Raw genomic sequence first — 22,065 nt, forward strand, 5'->3', positions numbered from 1 at the left:
TCTTTTGTCCTGTTATATATAAGAAATAACAGATAATCCAAAAATGAGGGGTCAGGGCTTGCCCAGTGTATTGCCAAATTAGCCGATTTCATTTCAACTTATTTTCATGCTAATATCCAATTAAGGTTCAAGCACGCTGTCCTGGGCACACACCTCAACTATCTGGGCTGTCAGTCCAGGACAGTGGGTTAGTTGGTTAGTGGTTAGTGAGAGAGAAGAGTGTGTAGTGGCCTTACAACTACCCATTGCACCCTTAAGAACTTGGTCTGGGTTGAAGCCGCTACCGGGATGCAAACCCTGTACCTACCAGCATGTAGTCCGATGGTTTAACCACTGCGCCACCGAGGCCAGTCCATTAGCCAATTGTTAATTTCTATACGTAGTGGCAACAGCATTTAGTATTTGGCTAATTAAATAGTCCTTACAGTGATAGAAGTAAGCAAAATTGTTCACTATAGTCCACCGGTCAAGTACATCTAGAAATACTTGTCTGCCAGTATTTTCACTTATTCAAATAAATGGTTTGTTTCATTCAAGTGCAAGGACAATGTTTTTTACTGCTCAAAATGAAACTGCATTTAACATTTTTACTTGTCCATAGGACAACTATTAAGGTAAAATATGTTTACAAGTCCAAATACATTTTCACTTGCCAGGACAAACGGACAAGTGCTTGTTTCGAACACTGCCATAAAACCCCCCACATTTTAATAATTTTCAAGGAAATACTCTATATATATTTTAAAATTGGCTAAGCCAAAATTTGTTCCAGTCTCACCCCAGGGGATGTTCCCAATGTTTGTAATAATATATGGCTCATATAGTATTGAAACAGCTGTATTTCTTCTTCTTGTTTTGTTTTGTCAAGGGTTTCAAGAAATACTGAATTCTAGGCAGCTAGTGACAACCACATAGTCACCTACTTTTCATATGCTCAATAAATACAGCTGCCAACATTTCTCAAAGAAAAAGAACCTTGTTGTCCAGTGGTTGGGAAACTCTAATCAAGAACTAACTGCTTCATTGTTGTATCGTGACTTTTGAATATTGATCAAATTTAATTTGTGTAACTAGAACTCGATGATAGGAGGCCAATTCAAGGTAAACAAAAACTGCACCAGTGAAGGTTCTTTTTGTGTATTTACTGAACTTGCCTCGGGTATATATCATTGTTCACCGAATGTCGTCACGATTTCTGTTTTCAAACGTCTTGGTCTGTCGAATTTGTTTGTGTGGTATTTCTGTGTTGATAGACATGGTTCAGTGAACATATTGTCAAGTAAGTATAATGCCTACCCCCCCCCCCCCCCCCCCCCCCCATAAGAGTTGTACATGTTTATCAAGCAAAAAGTAACCCTATTGATGTGAATTTTCTGGCGAGAAAGCAGCTTACACATGCAGGTAAAGAGAGAGTAATTAAAGTACAATAATCAATTAGCTGCGAGTTATGATCTGATCAAACTTAGGCTATGTAGTTATTGTGTTTTGTCTTTTATGTTCCTTTCCTATTATCTCACTCTGTGTCACTGCTCGCACTTACACTGTTTTATTCCATCTGTTTTACTTTCTCACTTCATTTAATACCCACTGGCGTAGCCAGGATTTTAGATTGTGGGTGGGGGTGGGGACAACCCACATTATTAAAGTATGTATATATGTTTATATGATTTTATAAAGTTTAATAGGTTTTATTTTTTTTAGGGGGGGGGGGGGGTGCAGGGATGATGGCCCCTGTGTGCACATCTCTCTATGCCACTGTTAATACCCTATCAATAATTTAATTTTCCAGTTTTGTCTAGCTCAGTCTTACACAACACATATGCACACACAACATATACACACATATTTATAAACTGTAAATTTAATCGGTCTATAGCATAATAAGCAAAGCTGTTAAAGCCATTTGAACAGTTTCCCATCGTTCTGACTGCTTCTCTTCTTGTGATTTGTACTGCCGATTGCCTTCTTTGTACTTGCCCGGTGCCACATTTTGCAAGGATCTGTGTGCACTTGTGTCAGGTTTTGAATACAAAGATGAATTTCATAACTACAGCTGTAATGGAGGTCGCCATATTTGTTACTTAACACAGCAGTGGCTATATATACACAACGGCCATGTATATAGTCCTGGCTAACAACGGCCATGTATATCGTCCTGGCTAACAACGGCCATGTATATAGTCCTGGCTAACAACGGCCATGTATATAGTCCTGGCTAACAACGGCCATGTATATAGTCCTGGCTAACAACGGCCATGTATATAGTCCTGGCTAACAACGGCCATGTATATAGTCCTGGCTAACAACGGCCATGTATATAGTCCTGGCTAACAACGGCCATGTATATAGTCCTGGCTAACAACGGCCATGTATATAGTCCTGGCTAACAACAGTCATATTTTAGGGGAAAAGCCCACTGTAAGACCACCATATCCTGTCTAAACTTTACTGTGCGTATCGCACGTTACATCTGGTATAAATATATTTAAATTCAGCCTAGACTAGCTTCTTGTATTTTCTATTCTATTTTGTTCTCTGTTTCTACTTTTCTCTCTTTCTTTTTAGATTTTAAGAAATGAAAATTCTCCAGCTGTTCACTATAGTTGTGTTGTCCATCTGGCTCTGTGTTTCCACTGAGGACGGGCACTTCGTTAACAAGTTTGCCATTTCTCTGAGGGCTGATGTACGTGATGCGGATAATGTGGTTCAAGATATCGCCACCAGCTTGGGATTCACCGTAGAACACAAGGTAGGCCAAATGGTAGCCTAAAGCTCAATACATACTTTGATGGCCGACCTCATGTGAAACTGAAATTTAGTTTTTTTATTAGGTAAATGAAAAATGGTTAAATGTATGTATGTCAAAGTTTAACATGAACTGTGTTAAAACCACAATGACTTCACTGAAAAATGGTTAAATGTATGTATGTCAAAGTTTAACATGAACTGTGTTAAAACCACAATGTCTTCACTGAAAAATGGTTAAATGTATGTATGTCAAAGTTTAACATGAACTGTGTTAAAACCACAATGACTTCACTGAAAACTGGTTAAATGTATGTATGTCAAAGTTTAACATGAACTGTGTTAAAACCACAATGACTTCACTGAAAAATGAGGATTAGGTTTGAACAGAGGCAGGGTGAGTCAACTATTGGCCGACCAGAGTCGGCGGTGAAGTATGAATCTAGCTTAACAGCATTATGACTCACCTGTATACATCTTAGGTTATTCAGTGAAATGATGTGTTCTTCAGTTACTCAACTTCCAACCTGCCTGTGTTCTGTCAGCTTAGGCTGTATTTTTAACACATATGTTTTAATTAATCTAAGGATTTATTCACACCTCAGTCTTATATGGTTTTGTTTTCTCTTATCAGTCCACCAACTGTCCAGTCATCCCTCCCCCAGGCAGGGATGCACAAATGTGAAATTGTGATGGTTGTCCGGTGGGCAACCAGTAGCTGAAGTTTGGTTGCCCAACATCATCTCTTGGTTGCCCACATACAATGTATTTCACAAACATTTTATGAATATAATTTTGAACTGTCATTAAAATGAAACTGAAATTTAAATTAAAATGTTTCTATTATTATCATTACTTATCAGTTTAGTTTTATTCCTTTTTTAACATTATTTATCTACAGCTCATCTTCGCTTGGTCTGTCACAGTCATAATACTTAGATGAAATGGATGGTTGTTGGTGTAGTTTGTGGCCTTTCACATGTCTTGTGCCCTTTGCCGATAGCCACCATTCTGAAACGTATCTGTCTGCATTGATCTCATCATGTGGAGGGCCGTCACACGCTATTTTCATTAAGTTAACTCTAAAATTATGTAATACTCGTTTCAAAGGCTGCATCATCCATTCCCAAAGATTGTGATATACTTTAGCCAACATTATTCAGCGCAAATTTTTAACGACTACTTAACCCCTGTGTAGGATTACAAAATATTGTTTTGTAAAGGATACATAATTTGTAACAAACAAGCCCCACTATTGAATAACGTGTACAATTCCAATGACGCAAAATGCCGCAGGAATTGCTTAATTGTTGAATGGCTTCTTAAGAGTGAGAAAGTGCAGGAATACTTTGTAAAACAGTGTACACGTGACGATCCAGATTATTTCGCCACCAAATACATATTTTATATTGACGATATTACTAAACCATTTAACAAAAATACGATTTAAATTATGAAAATACGAAGAACTTAAAACATGAAAAACACGTTTTACAAAATGCAGAACTCGTAAGAAATATTTCATTATTAATTAGACTAAAGCTTTCCAGATGGTGTCTAAAAAATTAAATTGGTAAGCACAAGTCGTCAGTATTGGGATGCGTTAACAAGGTATTTAGTGTGAATAGGAAATATTTTGTAGCGAGAATTGGTAGGAACCAGCTAGTTTGGGGACGAAATATCTGGCATATGACTTTTCCAAATGCCTCCTGCCAAAATCATGCACAATGGGCGCTGAGTGGATGGCAGTGTTAGGTTTGTCATGAAGTTTTGTTTTTCATTTTATTTGTTTTATGATTTTCTTGGTTGCTCGTTGTCCAACTGTTTGACAAAGTATGATTGCCCGCTACATATTTTGGTTGTCCTAGGGCGCCCAGACAACCAATTTGTGCACCCCTGCCCAGGCCTCTGAAATTTGTGAGAACAATCGTTTCATTCACACGTCACTCAAATTAAAATTTGTGTAACCTATTTTTCATTTGTGCATTAAAATAAGGATATCTTATGCCAAAAGGAAATAAGTTTTCTAAATTTAATTTTGCATAACTGATAAATGGGTTACACACATTTTTAATAGTCAGAAGCCAGCTCCCTCCCTCCATGCCTGCCTCCATCCATCCATCCATCCATCCACCATCCATCAATCCATCCATCTGTCAATTTTTTCACCCATCTTTACAACTACCCTTGCATCCATCCATCCATCCATCCATCCATTCATCCACCATCCATCAATCCATCCATCCATTTTTTTCACCCATCTTTACAACTACCCTTGCATCCATCCATCCATCCATCCATCCATCCACCCCCAACTGTCCATCCCATTATGTTTGATTGTTTATCCTATTGTCCATCCATCATCACTCATCCATCTCATCTGTCCATCCATGCTTCAGTCTATCCATTCATCTATTTATTCATCAATAAACCCATCTAACAACCACCCTTCTATCCGTCCGACTGACATGCAATAAACTGTGTCTTTATTGAATCATTTTTATGAGACACAGGGAATTTGCTAGCTAAATTAGACAAACAACTAACAAAAACCGGATGTGATTAATATTTATATGACCAAGGCTTCTAGATTTGGTAGCCCCACTCCCATGGCTAATGATACTCCTTGTTGGGCTAGTAAAAAACTACTATTGCCATGCCTGATGGCTAGTGAACAAAAAAGAAGTCAAATGTTGCAGTTAAGTCAATTTTGTAAATATGAATATCCTGCATCCACCCCAACCCTCCAGTGTTAGTGTTTTTAAGCTCTATCTCCCCCTTTAGATGACATATCTGATTATTACTATTATTTAGTAAAATTTTATTAACTTTAAATAAAATAGGGCTAATGAATTTTTAATCATGGCTAGTACCTTTTTAAAATCACTGATCCCATGGCTAGTGTATTTTATAAAACTTCTAGAAGCCCTGATGACAGTACTAAAATGGTCATTAGCTCATGAAATCAGCAAGGTGTATTAATTTTGTTTACTTTCAGTTGGAGAGTATCAATGTTTACGTGTTATCTCACCCCAGAGTTAGTCACAGGTCGAGGAGGAGTGCTGACCACCATGTGAACAGTCTCAAGACTCACCCCAAGGTAATATTCTAATAGCTTATGTCCAAATATACTTAACTTGATCAAAATATAATCAACTTGTGCAAATGAACAACACAGATTGAGTAATTGAGAATGCTTGTTATATTATTATGTGGAGCTGTTGCTTATTTCAGTCTACAGGTAACACTGTGATAAGTAGCATCTGACCTAGTCAAAGTTAACAATGCTCCTAACTTTAAATGGAACCAGTCATGCTTACCAGTGGTAGTCATGTAGTCATGCCATTTGGTTTTAACGGGTATCAGTGTACTGGGAACTATTGAGGATGCCACTAAGATGACCATGTCAATATGTATGCTAAACTAGGTTAGTCGGGGATGCTTCCGGAGATACTCGAAGTGAACAATATTACAGGGTCCTGTTTTGCTCTATATATTTGAAAGGTGAGGTGTAAATAACAACTTACAGATTGCATCTTTAGTCATGGATGCAGGACATTACAGCATCAAAGTCAAGGCAATAAAGGCTGTGTCCAAAATAATTGTGCCCAAAATAAGCAAGTCCAAATTAATTCCAAACATGCTGACTTCAAAACATTTCACATCAAAACTACCGAAATATACTTAGATTAATAAAACAGAAAAATTAACAACTCTTTACCGGCTGTTAATAATATTACTGTACTAAAAGGTGCTCACTGTGTTCAGAACAGGCCAAAAACTTGTTTGCCCAAATGAGTGAAATTTGAAAGCATGATATGTTGGGTTTATCATCTGTGGGATTTGATTTGGTGCATCTTGCAGTCTAGTAAGGTTTTGACAAGACAGTTATAATAAAATATCTACACTTTTCTTTGTTCAGTCTTTATAAAATATCTACACTTTTCTTTGTTCAGTCTTTATAAAATATCTACACTTTTCTTTGTTCAGTCTTTATAAAATATCTATACTTTTCTTTGTTCAGTCTAATAAATTCAGGGTTCGTACGCACCTGGAAAACCCATGAAAACCCTTAAAAATAAACTAATGTATTCCAGTGCTTGAATACCCTTGAAAATCATCTTGCGGTCTGGAAAACCCTTGAAAATTATAATTTGATGTCAAATAAAATATAAACGCCTAAAACGGAGGCTTTATTTACTTTATTTAACATGTAATTAAATTATTTGTTTCATTTCCGTGGCACAATCAAATGCCAATCGTCCAGCCAATCGATGTTTACCGGCTCAGTTGACGTGTGAATGTTTGTTGTTGTTTTTTATCTTGCGATGCGAGGATCACGCGGCCACGATATCCAAGCGACAGCGTCGCCATATTGGAAAAGAAAGTTTGTCACTTTTTGCTGCTGGGTATTTAGCAAGTTCAGGGAGCGTGTCAAGTTAATGAATCTATTGTAAACCCACACAGATGGTTGGCACTTGCATGTTTAACGACCTGTGGAAACTCGGTAAGGTCCTGGAATTTTGGTAAAGTTGACCTGGAAAGTGCTTGAAAAACCCTTGAATTTTGACTTCCTTTAAGTGTATGAACCCTGTAAATTACTAATTATAGTATCATATCTCAGGCAGCTGAAATATTGATTATGGTATTTCTCTCAGATTCTTCATGCCCAGCAAGAAATTGAGTTAATTCGTGAGAAAAGGGAGATAATCTATGACAAACAGCTGGAACTTCCTATCCGAGAAATCAGTGATCCCTCAGTGTATCACCGTATTGCGGCACCACGACTGACTCTGAAGGATGAAATTCCTAGAACGGTGGTGGAGTTCAGGGACCCATTCTACAAGGACCAGTGGTATATTGTAAGTACTGACTCCTGCTCTACGGACCAACTTTAGTTTATATGTTCCGACCTGTTCTATAGGGACCAGTGATATACTTAATGTATGACACACTCTTTCTATAATGCCCAATGATAATACTGTGAAAACTCTCTAAACGAAACCTTATGTAAAATGGAAAACTGAAAAACTCATTTGTTTTTCACTGTCCTGTTTTAACTACCAGTACAGAACACAATCTTTCTAAACTAGATATCCCTTCAAACTGGACTTTTTACTTGGTCTTGTGTCCGATTTAGAAGGGTTTCACTGTATATATTGTAAATAAGTAAAGAAATAGAAAAAAAGTAAGCTTTTAATACTGGCAGTATTTTAATCACTATTGAAATAATTTAACTGCCATTTTGTAACTCTATGCTATGTGTATGTTTTATGATTTACAACTATATTGACCTGGCTTAAAATGTTCTCTGATATTTACCTCCGATTGTTGCCATTTACTAATGAAACAGTTCAGTATTACAGTAGGTGAGTATCTATTTTATGTGGTTAGTATATGATTTCAGAACAACGTTGGTCAGAGTGGTGGCAAGGTAGGACTAGATCTGAATGTAATGATTGCCTGGCAGAACAACATCAACGGCACAGGTGTTGTCGTCTGTATCCTTGACGACGGGGTGGATCATGGTCATCTCGATCTGGTTGATAACTATGTGAGTTATAGCATTTTGGTCATCTTTCAGCCTTTATATTTTTATTAATTACTGATTGTGTTTCTTGTCCAAACTTTTTTTTTTTTTACAGAAAACTGAAAGAATGTGTGAAATAAAAAATTAATTATTTTGTCAAATATTTTGGAATTTATTGAAGTTACTGATTTAAATATGTTTTAATGATGTTGTTTTAATGATGTTGTTTTAGTGATGTTGTTTTAATGATGTTGTTTTTATGATGTTGTTTTTGTGATGTTGTTTGAATGATGTTGTTTTTATGATGTTGTTTTTGTGATGTTGTTTTAGTGATGTTGTTTTAGTGATGTTGTTTTTATGATGTTGTTTTTATGATGTTGTTTTAATGATGTTGTTTTAATGATGTTGTTTTAGTGATGTTTGAATGATGTTGTTTCTATGATGTTGTTTGAATGATGTTGTTTGAATGATGTTGTTTGAATGATGTTGTTTTTGTGATGTTGTTTTAGTGATGTTGTTTTTGGAATGTTGTTTTTGTGATGTTGTTTTAGTGATGTTGTTTTTGTGATGTTGTTTTAATGATGTTGTTTGAGTGATGTTGTTTTTGTGATGTTGTTTTTGTGATGTTGTTTTAGTGATGTTGTTTTTGTGATGTTGTTTTAGTGATGTTTGTTTTAGTGATGTTTGATGTTGTTTCAGTGATGTTGTTTCTGTGATGTTGTTTCAGTGATGTTGTTTCAGTGATGTTGTTTCAGTGATGTTGTTTTTGTGATGTTGTTTTAGTGATGTTGTTTTAATGATGATGTTGTTTTAATGATGATGTTGTTTTAATGATGATGTTGTTTTAGTGATGTTGTTTTTGTGATGTTGTTTTAGTGATGTTGTTTTAGTGATGTTGTTTTTGTGATGTTGTTTTTATGATGTTGTTTCTATGATGTTGTTTCTATGATGATGTTGTTTGAATGATGTTGTTTCTATGATGTTGTTTCTGTGATGTTGTTTTTGTGATGTTGTTTTTGTGATGTTTTAGTGATGTTGTTTTAGTGATGTTGTTTTAGTGATGTTGTTTGAATGATGTTGTTTCTATGATGTTGTTTCTATGATGTTGTTTCAATGATGTTGTTTGAATGATGTTGTTTTAGTGATGTTGTTTTTGTGATGTTGTTTTTGTGATGTTGTTTTAGTGATGTTGTTTTAATGATGTTGTTTGAGTGATGTTGTTTTAGTGATGTTGTTTTTGTGATGTTGTTTTTGTGATGTTGTTTTAGTGATGTTTGTTTTTGTGATGTTGTTTCAGTGATGTTGTTTGAGTGATGTTGTTTTTGTGATGTTGTTTTTGTGATGTTGTTTGAGTGATGTTGTTTTTGTGATGTTGTTTTTGTGATGTTGTTTTAGTGATGTTGTTTTTGTGATGTTTGTTTTTGTGATGTTGTTTTTGTGATGTTGTTTTAGTGATGTTGTTTTTGTGATGTTGTTTTAATGATGATGTTGTTTAAATGATGTTGTTTTAGTGATGTTGTTTTTGTGATGTTTTTGTGATGTTGTTTTAGTGATGTTGTTTTTGTGATGTTGTTTTAGTGATGTTGTTTTTATGATGTTGTTTTTATGATGTTGTTTTAGTGATGTTGTTTTAGTGATGTTGTTTTTGTGATGTTGTTTTAATGATGATGTTGTTTTAATGATGTTGTTTTAGTGATGTTGTTTTTGTGATGTTTTTGTGATGTTGTTTTAGTGATGTTGTTTTAGTGATGTTGTTTTTGTGATGTTGTTTTAGTGATGTTGTTTTTGTGATGTTGTTTTTATGATGTTGTTTTTATGATGTTGTTTCTATGATGATGTTGTTTCTATGATGTTGTTTGAATGATGTTGTTTGAATGATGTTGTTTCTATGATGTTGTTTCTATGATGTTGTTTCAATGATGTTGTTTGAATGATGTTGTTTTAGTGATGTTGTTTTTGTGATGTTGTTTTTGTGATGTTGTTTTAGTGATGTTGTTTTAATGATGTTGTTTGAGTGATGTTGTTTTAGTGATGTTGTTTTTGTGATGTTGTTTTTGTGATGTTGTTTTAGTGATGTTTGTTTTTGTGATGTTGTTTCAGTGATGTTGTTTGAGTGATGTTGTTTTTGTGATGTTGTTTTTGTGATGTTGTTTGAGTGATGTTGTTTTTGTGATGTTGTTTTTGTGATGTTGTTTTAGTGATGTTGTTTTTGTGATGTTGTTTTTGTGATGTTTGTTTTTGTGATGTTGTTTTTGTGATGTTGTTTTAGTGATGTTGTTTTTGTGATGTTGTTTTAATGATGATGTTGTTTTAGTGATGTTGTTTTTGTGATGTTTTTGTGATGTTGTTTTAGTGATGTTGTTTTTGTGATGTTGTTTTAGTGATGTTGTTTTTATGATGTTGTTTTTATGATGTTGTTTTAGTGATGTTGTTTTAGTGATGTTGTTTTTGTGATGTTGTTTTTGTGATGTTGTTTTAATGATGATGTTGTTTTAATGATGTTGTTTTAGTGATGTTGTTTTTGTGATGTTTTTGTGATGTTGTTTTAGTGATGTTGTTTTAGTGATGTTGTTTTTGTGATGTTGTTTTAGTGATGTTGTTTTTGTGATGTTGTTTTTATGATGTTGTTTCTATGATGATGTTGTTTCTATGATGTTGTTTGAATGATGTTGTTTGAATGATGTTTGAATGATGTTGTTTTTGTGATGTTGTTTTAGTGATGTTGTTTTAGTGATGTTGTTTTAGTAATGTTGTTTGAATGATGTTGTTTCTATGATGTTGTTTCTATGATGTTGTTTGAATGATGTTGTTTTAGTGATGTTGTTTTAATGATGTTGTTTCTATGATGTTGTTTCAATGATGTTGTTTGAATGATGTTGTTTTAGTGATGTTGTTTTTGTGATGTTGTTTTTGTGATGTTGTTTTAGTGATGTTGTTTTAATGATGTTGTTTGAGTGATGTTGTTTTAGTGATGTTGTTTTTGTGATGTTGTTTTTGTGATGTTGTTTTAGTGATGTTTGTTTTTGTGATGTTGTTTCAGTGATGTTGTTTGAGTGATGTTGTTTTTGTGATGTTGTTTGAGTGATGTTGTTTTTGTGATGTTGTTTTTATGATGTTGTTTCTATGATGATGTTGTTTCTATGATGTTGTTTGAATGATGTTGTTTGAATGATGTTGTTTCTATGATGTTGTTTCAATGATGTTGTTTGAATGATGTTGTTTTAGTGATGTTGTTTTTGTGATGTTGTTTTTGTGATGTTGTTTTAGTGATGTTGTTTTAATGATGTTGTTTGAGTGATGTTGTTTTAGTGATGTTGTTTTTGTGATGTTGTTTTTGTGATGTTGTTTTAGTGATGTTTGTTTTTGTGATGTTGTTTCAGTGATGTTGTTTGAGTGATGTTGTTTTTGTGATGTTGTTTTTGTGATGTTGTTTGAGTGATGTTGTTTTTGTGATGTTGTTTTTGTGATGTTGTTTTAGTGATGTTGTTTTTGTGATGTTGTTTTTGTGATGTTTGTTTTTGTGATGTTGTTTTTGTGATGTTGTTTTAGTGATGTTGTTTTTGTGATGTTGTTTTAATGATGATGTTGTTTAAATGATGTTGTTTTAGTGATGTTGTTTTTGTGATGTTTTTGTGATGTTGTTTTTGTGATGTTGTTTTAGTGATGTTGTTTTTATGATGTTGTTTTTATGATGTTGTTTTAGTGATGTTGTTTTAGTGATGTTGTTTTTGTGATGTTGTTTTTGTGATGTTGTTTTAATGATGATGTTGTTTTAATGATGTTGTTTTAGTGATGTTGTTTTTGTGATGTTTTTGTGATGTTGTTTTAGTGATGTTGTTTTAGTGATGTTGTTTTTGTGATGTTGTTTTAGTGATGTTGTTTTTGTGATGTTGTTTTTATGATGTTGTTTTTATGATGTTGTTTCTATGATGATGTTGTTTCTATGATGTTGTTTGAATGATGTTGTTTGAATGATGTTTGAATGATGTTGTTTTTGTGATGTTTTTGTGATGTTGTTTTAGTGATGTTGTTTTTGTGATGTTGTTTTAGTGATGTTGTTTTTATGATGTTGTTTTTATGATGTTGTTTTAGTGATGTTGTTTTAGTGATGTTGTTTTTGTGATGTTGTTTTTGTGATGTTGTTTTAATGATGATGTTGTTTTAATGATGTTGTTTTAGTGATGTTGTTTTAGTGATGTTGTTTTTGTGATGTTGTTTTAGTGATGTTGTTTTAGTGATGTTGTTTTTGTGATGTTGTTTTAGTGATGTTGTTTTTGTGATGTTGTTTTTATGATGTTGTTTTTATGATGTTGTTTCTATGATGATGTTGTTTCTATGATGTTGTTTGAATGATGTTGTTTGAATGATGTTTGAATGATGTTGTTTTTGTGATGTTGTTTTAGTGATGTTGTTTTAGTGATGTTGTTTTAGTAATGTTGTTTGAATGATGTTGTTTCTATGATGTTGTTTCTATGATGTTGTTTGAATGATGTTGTTTTAGTGATGTTGTTTTAATGATGTTGTTTCTATGATGTTGTTTCTATGATGTTGTTTCAATGATGTTGTTTTTGTGATGTTGTTTTAATGATGTTGTTTTTATGATGTTGTTTTAATGATGTTGTTTTAAGATAACAGTCATCAATGCCTGGATTTATTGAAAATGTTAACAGAAATAAAAGCAACACTCAGCTGTTTGTTGAGTGTGTCTGATCGATTCTACGTATATTTTCAGGACCCCAAGGCAAGTATGGACTTCAATGATTTGACAGACAAGAAGAAAGATCCAATGCCAAATAAAATGGATCCGCACAACAGGTAATGAACTAAACTGAGAACGATTTGTTAAAACACAGTATTCATCGTCTGGAGGTTACTTTCATGTAAGGCACGCTTTCCATTAACGTGATTCCGTGGTGCGCATTTCCGTGCACAGAAATGTGTTTTACCATATCTGTGTTTTTGCAAGTAGATTACTATACAAAATCTTACATTGTCAGAATGTACTTTAAGCCAAAAGCAAATGCTTCATGATATTGACATCATTGAAAAACTCACGCAAAAAAATTGCTGAACGATCAACTTTTTTTTATCATTGCTCTGAATCGTGTATATGGAAAAGGCACTTTGTAAATGCATTGTATGGATAAACTCGCACGTGGTTTTGTACACAAAATCACGTTAATGGAAAGTGGGCCTAAACGTGGTGATGCTCATTGCAATAACCAAGCAGATGTTATAGTGATGTAGGTTTATCAGTATTATATTTGTTAAGGAATGATAGTAACATTACACAAGTATGATTATTTCTCTTAATTTTTTTAACACTTAAAGGGACATATCCTTGTTTCAATCCGTGAAAATTAACACAAAGTTTAGATAATCTACAAACCTGAAACACATTTGGATAAAGTTACAATTGAGTGAAACATAAGTCTGTGAAATCTAAGTAAAGTATGATTTCAGTTATCAAAAACAGCTATAATAGTCAAAAATATACCTTAATGTTTAAAAACTAGGTTATGTCCCTTTAATCATAAAAGGTATTTTTCTTAATGTATTATTTTCTCCTTTCTTTCTGAAATGAAAGTATTGGGAGCTATGATTAATTTAGTAACCACACTTATAAAGGTTTTAATGATTTAAATTTTAAACTGATTTGAACTTATTTTTACCTCATAGGAGTTGACTACAGGTAAGATTGTGGTAAACTGTTCATGTTGGGTTGGATTAAAATAGGTTTCAAACTGGATGTTTTTTCTATCTGTTGCATGTTTGTTTATTTGACAGGCATATTGTGGTTGGGTTTATTTTATTTGACAGGCATATTGTGGTTGGGTTTATTTGTCTGTTGTTTGTTGTGGCTGATTTTCAGTTGTTTTTGCTTTTTCTTTTATAGTATATTGTGATGCGCTTAAGTATAAATAAAATCTTTATGATGTTATTAAACCTATCTGTAAAAGCCAGTGAAGGAATCTACTAAAAATGGCCTTCTGAACAGTTGATCTTTATACTAAGATAAATATCGTTTATGGACTGATGTTTCTTATATGAGGCACCTGTGTGTGTACAACTGTTATAACAAAATATTTTATTCTTTGTTGTTATTTCTGTGTGCTAATATAGTGAATATTTTCGCATGCATGGCATGTACATATATGTCTGGTAGTTGCATCTTGTTGGAAGTTATCAGCATATTTTGTTTATCTCCATGGTATGTGCCTTTCTATCTGAGAAGGTTGTTCATCGATTCATTTGTATAAATTTACGTTTGTTTGACACCCAATAGCCAATGTACTTTTTGTGCTGAGTCCTGTTAAACATTCAGTCTTTCATTCCTATCTGAGAAAAAAATTAAGGTTGTTTGCTGATATATTTTAAATTTGTGGGTTTTGTTTTAATCAACCTGCCCCCATTCCTTTCTCTCCTTTTAATTCCAACTCATTTCTTCCCGGTCTGCCAACTCCTCATATTTTTCAACTTCTTTTGCTGTCCATCTTGACATCGTGTACTCTTTTCTGATGAGAGCAGGTTCCAGTTATTCAGAGCTGATGGCAGGACTTGGATATACCGACGTGCAGGAGAGAGAACAGCTCTGTGCTATGTTCAGGAGACTGAACCATTTGGTGGTGGATCTGTGATGGTTTGGGGCGGTATCTGTGGCCAATAGCGGACAGACCTTATTGTCATTGACGGAAATCTGTCCGACGTTGGGTCCATGCTTGCATACTTGCACATGGTGGACATACACGCTATTGAAACATGTTCTTTGTGGTCAAATTTATTCACCTTCGTTATGAGTGGTCCTTTATGAAATCGCACATTTCACCCCTAGCGCTGTTGTGAACTGTGATATTATCATTTTATGGGTTTTATTGAGTATACTCGTGTTTATTTATCGCCAAATTATTATACTTTCAAAATATAACATTTGCATCAACTTGTGTTTTGTGTTGTTTTTAATACTTTGAAAAAATAATTGGTATACTTTCTTTTGATCGTCAGTTTATGTGCATAATAATAATTATTACCATGTGTTAGGTACCAAACAGCCAAAGTTTAAAATGTGGTCAACATTCTATTCCTTTTCTTCATTGTCTCTATTTCAAGTAGTTTGGTGTGGTGAAGGAATTTTAAATGTAGATATAAATAATTGTTTTTGCTTTTTTATTTCCATTATGTTTTATCTGTAGTCTCTTGTTGTCCTGTTCATGAAGTTCTTCATTATTCATTATAATATTTTGTTTTATTTATTGCTGTATATTTGTCTTTTGTAAGATCTATTCCAGAAATGATCATACCCTCCATCTGTAAAATAAAATAAGTGTACACCATATCTATAATTTAGGTATTTTAAAATCCTATATTATTAGATTTACCAGTATGTATTTCAGGTAGTAAAAATAAATATGTTTAGTTTCATTATAATATACTTGATACTGGTATATATATGAGCCAAAAATACATGTTGTTGGTACATGAACAAATTGAATTAATCTGCATTTAACATTTAAATATATTGAAAAATAAAAGCAAGAGAGGATTTTGTAACATGTTCTTTTATCGTATATTAATACATTCCTGAATATAAATCTAACATGTAGATATAAACAAAATTAAGATTTTATGGAGGCTGACAACATAAAAGCCAAGAAACAATTTACCAAACTTGAAAGTGTGAAGGTAATACCTAGGAAGTCTAGTTAAATAGCACATTCTGAATAACTGAGGAAAAACATATCACCATAGGTTTAAGATATCACTGGTCATTGTAAAATGTATTATATCAGCATTATATAACTGTAAGTGGTTAATTAACATTAGGGGAACAACCTGGTAAGTCCAGATATGTGTAACACAATGTTGACTAAAACTCGTGACTTGCTTGGTTTTGCCATTATAGGATGGAAATGTACTGAAATCTATATTAAAAAGTGGACCATTTTGTAATTGCATTTAGATAATCTAGTACTTACAAAACATTTGTTAATTACTTGTAGTCCAGAGCTTACAAAATCTTTTTGTTATTATTTTATAATCTATTGCTAATAAAACCTTTAGCAATTACTTATATTACTTATTATATTACTTATATTACTTATTAGTCCTCTACCAGTCCAACTGGAGGGGACTATAGGTTTCGTCTCTGCCTGTCTGTCTGTCTGTCTGTCCATCCATCTGTTCCACATATAGTTTTCCTTACGTTTTTTTTAATTTTTAAAAATGTCTTGATATAGTTAAAAGTTTGTGTATAGTGTTACCATGTACTGTTACAAATCAAGTTTGACTTTCATGGCAATTTACTTATCTTTGACAGAGTTATGGCCCTTGAACTTAGGAGATACTAAACAATAGGTTTCTGAATTTGTTCTTTGCAATGCCTCAAGATATTGAGTTGACATTTTGTGTATAGCTTTATCAAATTCTGTTACAGGTCAAGTTTCACTTTCAAGCCAATATATCCATATTTCACAGTTATGGTCCTTGAACTTGGGAGATATGAAATGTTTTTGTCCCAACTCTTTTTTATTGCAATGTATTAAGATACTGAGATGGCATTTTGTATGTAGCTTTATCATGTACTGTTACAGATTAATTATAACTTTTATGGTGATTTACTCATTTTAAACAGAGATGACCCTTAAACTTAGTATATACAGAAATTTGTTTGTAGGTGACATGTATTGCTTTAGCAGTACTATCAGAATGCTTGTTGTAAGTGGGTGTTTAGTGTGATTTATTACTGTGATATTGCTTCCTAGTCATGGAACTCGCTGTGCTGGGGAGATTGCGTCCAAGGCCGGTAACAATGTGTGTGGAGTCGGTGTGGCATTTGGAGCCAGGATTGGAGGTAAGCAGAAGGTTACAGATTTTTAGTGATTTCCCATTTCTGACTCCAGTGTTCAGACAAAATGTTTTGTTTCAGTCACTACAGTTAGAGATATACATTATGTTGTCTCTGATCAGTCATGTTTATTGTGTTCTTCAAATAATATTTGAGAAACACCAAAATCGATGATAGTCAAAATAATAATTACTTTACCCCTCAAATATGTCAATAAAAATAGCCCTTTCAAATAAAAGTTTGGATGTATATCAATGACTGGTATTTGCTGTTCTCTTTGTGGGAAATGCATATAAAAGATCCTTTGTTACTAATTGAAAAATGAAGCAGGTTTCTTCTAAGACCACCCAGTGTTTGACATCCAATAGCTGATTAACAAATCAATGTGCTGTAAAGTCATTCCCATCCTCCATAAACATTGCTTTTTATAAATCATTTCTGTAAGAAGAAAAGTAAAAGTGTTTTGGAAATAACAAAACCCCCGCCATTTTTACATGGAAATTAGAAAACAATCAGCTCAAAAATCAGTAAATACCACAGTAAAAGAAACGCGATGTTCCCTTATGGGAAGTTGTGTTTTTATACAAAGCAAAGCTTAAGTTTAATGTTTCCTGTTTGTTCAAGGGGTGAGGATTCTTGATGGTACTGTCACAGACTCTCTGGAGGCTGCCTCTTTGAACTTCAACATCAACTACATTGACATCTTCAGCGCGTCGTGGGGTCCGACGGATGATGGGAAGACGATGGACGCCCCGAAACACTTTGCTGCTCTCGCTCTCGAGCACGGAGCCAAATTTGTGAGTGGACCCCGGTCTTGATCACCCCAGTCATTTCTCTTGTCATTTTGTGAAGCAATAACACTACAGTGGACTGACATGTTAGAGGTTATGGAATGTGTGAATACATCTTTATCAGTCCCTCCCCGCCATTATGAGCACCAACAGAATCTCCCCGGAACCTGGATTACATAGTTCTAAAATTGTTTGTTTAGTAGCTATTTCTTATATCATCACTTTAGAAAGTTTGGAAAACCATGCACTGAGAAATAAAATTTTGTTTTATGTTTAAAATATCGGTTTCATGTAAACAAGAAGTTGTAACCCATACAAGACCTGACTTATCGTTCTTGATTTATTTCAAGGGCTGCTGTTTAGTCCACTATTGGATAATTGGATTATAGGATTCATCTCCATCCTTCTATCTGTCTGTCCGTCTGTCCCACATACAGTTTTCCAGACCTTTTTTATACGCCCATATATGGGTCGTATTATGGTATGGCATTGTCTGTCTGTACGTCTATCCGTCCGTCCGTACATATGTATGTCTTGTCTGTTAACCTTATCTTGTCTGGACTATATCTTGCATACAGATGCATACAGGACCTTCAAACCTAAAATGTAGGAACAACTTGGGATGGAGGTGTGTGTCGTACTATTACTTGGTCACTGTGACCTGCTTTTCACGGTCTAGTGCACATGACAGTAAATCCTTATCTGGATCATATCTTGCATACAGATGCATACAGGACCATCAAACCTCACATGTAGGAACAACTTGGGATGATGGTGTGTTGCGTACTATTACTAGGTCACTGTAACCTACTTTTCACGGTCTACTGCACATAACAGTAAATCCTTGTCCAGACCATATTTTGCATACAGATGCATACAGGACCATCAAACCTCACATGTAGGAACAACTTGGGATGGTGGTTGGTCCAAAACAAATTGTTCATCCATCCCATTGCAAAATGTTCACATAATTAGAATTGAATCATACCTGTAACATATTCATTAATATAGATATGGTTTTCCATCAAACTCCTGATGGGCGTATCATGTACCTCACCGATACTCTTGTTTTGTTTTAGTTTTTTTCACAAGGCCTAAAGATTTTGGGCTGAAATTTTGCATATAGCTTTATCATTTACTGTTACAGAACAATGTTGACCTTTCATGGCAATTTACACATTATCCACAGAGTTATGGCCCTTGAACTTAGGAGATACAAACATTTTGGAGACATGTGTTGTGAGAATGCTTATTTATATCAGGGAAGAGGCGGTAAAGGAACTCTCTATGCATGGGCGACAGGGAATGGAGGTCACAACCATGATGACTGTGGAGCGGATGGCTATGTGTCCAGTATTTATACGATGTCTTTTGGCTCCAGCACCGACATGGGACGGCGGCCATACTTCATGGAGAACTGCACGTCAACGCTGGCAGTGGTGCCCTGTGGTGGGGAGGAAGTGAAAGGAGAAGAGAAGTTAAATAGCAGGATCAAACTCAAAGTGGTTTGTTTTCTACACTTTATTAGATATAGAGTGTGGGATGTAGTTCAGTGGTAGAGCGCTCACCTGAGGTGTTATTGTTTGTAAGATTGATTGACCTCGTTAGACCCATATGACCAAGTTTTCGTGCTTCAGTTATCAGTAGGTCATGAAAATGTACAGGTTACCCTTGGGTTATCCCATGGGTTGTTTGCATTGCATGTGCACAGGTTTCAGTAACTTAAGGCTAACACCAGATTACAATTGGACTGCCCGATAAACCTAGGAGTTTGTCTTTCCCAACTAGTGAACTACAACTAGGATGTAAAGGTGATTGCATGAACTGTCCTGTCTGTGGAAAAGTGCATATAAAGGTCCATTTAACAATGATGCAATGGACTGTATAATGATCAGCCCCACTATAAAGTTATGTAATGCTCATCGGCCACTTCACCCTCTCTTTTTCCATGAGTGTTAATCGAGGTTTGTATGTTTCAGGTGACCACCGATGTGGACAACAAGTGTATCGAGAACTTCCAGGGAACATCCAGTGCTGCACCTCTCGCTGCAGGCTGTCTCGCTCTCATACTGCAAGCCAAGTAAGTAAACTCAGTGTCTCACTGTCATACTGCAGGCCAAGTAAGTAGACTCAGTGTATCGCTGTCATACTGCAGGCCAAGTAAGTAGACTTGGTGTATCGCTGTCATACTGCAGGCCAAGTAAGTAGACTCAGTGTCTCGCTGTCATACTACAGGTCAAGTAAGTAGACTCGGTGTCTCGCTGTCATACTGCAGGCGAACTAAGTAGACTCGGTGTCTCGCTGTCATACTGCAGGCCAAGTAAGTAGACTCAGTGTCTCACTGTCATACTGCAGGCCAAGTAAGTAGACTCAGTGTCTCACTGTCATACTGCAGGCTAAGTAAGTAGACTCGGTGTCTTGCAGGCCAAGTAAGTAGACTTAATGTCTCACTGTCATACTGCAAGCCAAGTAAGTAGACTCAATGTCTCACTGTCATACTGCAGGCCAAGTAAGTAGACTCAGTGTGTTGCTGTCATACTGCAGGCCAAGTAAGTAGACTCAGTGTCTCACTGTCATACTGCAGGCCAAGTAAGTAGACTGTGTCTCACTGTCGTACTGCAAGCCAAGTAAGTAGACTCAGTGTTCCTCTGTCATACTGCAGGCCAAGTAAGTAGACTCAGTGTCTCACTGTCGTACTGCAGGCCAAGTAAGTAGACTCAGTGTCTCACTGTCGTACTGCAAGCGAAGTAAGTAGACTTAGTGTCTCACTGTCGTACTGCAGGCCAAGTAAGTAGACTCATTTGATAAACCTTCTGACTACTGCAGGTGAGATATTTCACCAAACATCACACACGTCTGACACATTATATACCACATGCAGTACATTCACTCATTCATATTTCCTGCCGTTTTGCATGTGAATGTCCAAAAATGATAAAACAACATTAAATAGTTTTGATCGAGACTAAAATGGCTGCTTTTACTTCTTAGTTATGAAAAATAGATATACCTGGAAATTTTGAGTTGAAAAGATAGTTTTTGGAGAGTATTTTTGCTTCACAAGAATGTCATTTTGATGAATTGATTGCTGATTGTGACAGCTAATTTCATAATTTGACAGTTTTACCAACAACAAAAATCACGAAATATTGGGATATAAATTATAGTTTATTTAAAAAAAAAAATTATGGTCAGTAAAATGCCTTGATTGGGAAAAATGGATGTAAATATTGGACAAGTGGCCAAAACATTTTATTTGAAAATATATGAGTAAAAGTGATAAACTTGTGCCAACTCAACTTGGTTTTTGTAAAAAAATTATTCGGTAGGTTACTAAATGTTTTCTGCGTCTATAAATATTTTCAATGTTTATAAATACTTTCTGTTTGGTAAATATTTTCTGTGACAATACAGTTACCATACATCCTTGAATAGAGGCCAGGTCTCGGAGAATCACGAAAAAAATTGAGGCCCACCTTGAATAGAAGCCTGCCTTCTATAAAGGTGAACTTCTGCTATTGTAGCTTTATTATGTGAATGGCCACATTATACTCTTCACTCTCGTTGCCTGACATCAAAAAGCTAATATAAAAACATAGTGAGAATAACAGGAAATAAGAAGCTAGGTGTGCAAGCCTACATTAGAAGATCTTACAACATGGCTGTTTGAAAAGTTTGCATGAAAAAAATAGAAGCTTGCCTTGTATAGAGAGATCTGCCTTGAAAAGAGGCCTGGTCTTGAAGTGACATAAAAACAAAAAAATAGAAGCTTGCCTTGTATAGAGAGATCTGCCTTGAAAAGAGCCCTGGTCTTGAAGTGACATAAAAACAAAAAAATAGAAGCTTGCCTTGTATAGAGAGATCTGCCTTGAAAAGAGCCCTGGTCTTGAAGTGACATGAAAAAAATAGAGAAAAGCCTAGGCTTCTATTCAAGGATTTACAATATTTCTTGAGTGTATAAATATCTTATGTGTGTATAAATATTTTCTGTGTTTGTAAATATATTCAGATTCTGGGTTTATTAAAATTTTCTATGTTTATAAATATTTTTGAGGTTTATAAATATTTTCATATTCTGTGTTTATTAATATTACCATTTTCTATTTTTATAAATATGTTTTGTGTTTATAAATATATTTTGCTTTTATAAATGTTTT

At 34.6% G+C, this 22,065-nt stretch overlaps 1 protein-coding gene across 1 annotated transcript in view; it reads left to right on the forward strand.

Annotated features, from left to right (window-relative positions):
• The window catches only part of LOC121371772 (endoprotease bli-like), a 28,050-nt gene that overhangs the window by 2,056 nt on the left and 3,929 nt on the right, over positions 1-22,065 (forward strand). Inside the window, exons 2-10 of the mRNA XM_041497905.1 lie at positions 2,566-2,749; positions 5,744-5,845; positions 7,404-7,607; positions 8,153-8,299; positions 13,008-13,090; positions 17,035-17,123; positions 17,742-17,914; positions 19,171-19,413; positions 19,888-19,988. Coding sequence (XP_041353839.1) covers positions 2,576-2,749; positions 5,744-5,845; positions 7,404-7,607; positions 8,153-8,299; positions 13,008-13,090; positions 17,035-17,123; positions 17,742-17,914; positions 19,171-19,413; positions 19,888-19,988 — 1,316 coding nt within the window. The 5' untranslated portion in view covers positions 2,566-2,575. The remainder of the gene's footprint in view (positions 1-2,565; positions 2,750-5,743; positions 5,846-7,403; positions 7,608-8,152; positions 8,300-13,007; positions 13,091-17,034; positions 17,124-17,741; positions 17,915-19,170; positions 19,414-19,887; positions 19,989-22,065) is intronic.

The sequence above is a fragment of the Gigantopelta aegis genome, chromosome 4 (genome assembly GCF_016097555.1).
Source record: "Gigantopelta aegis isolate Gae_Host chromosome 4, Gae_host_genome, whole genome shotgun sequence".
In the NCBI taxonomy this organism is placed as follows: domain Eukaryota; kingdom Metazoa; phylum Mollusca; class Gastropoda; order Neomphalida; family Peltospiridae; genus Gigantopelta; species Gigantopelta aegis.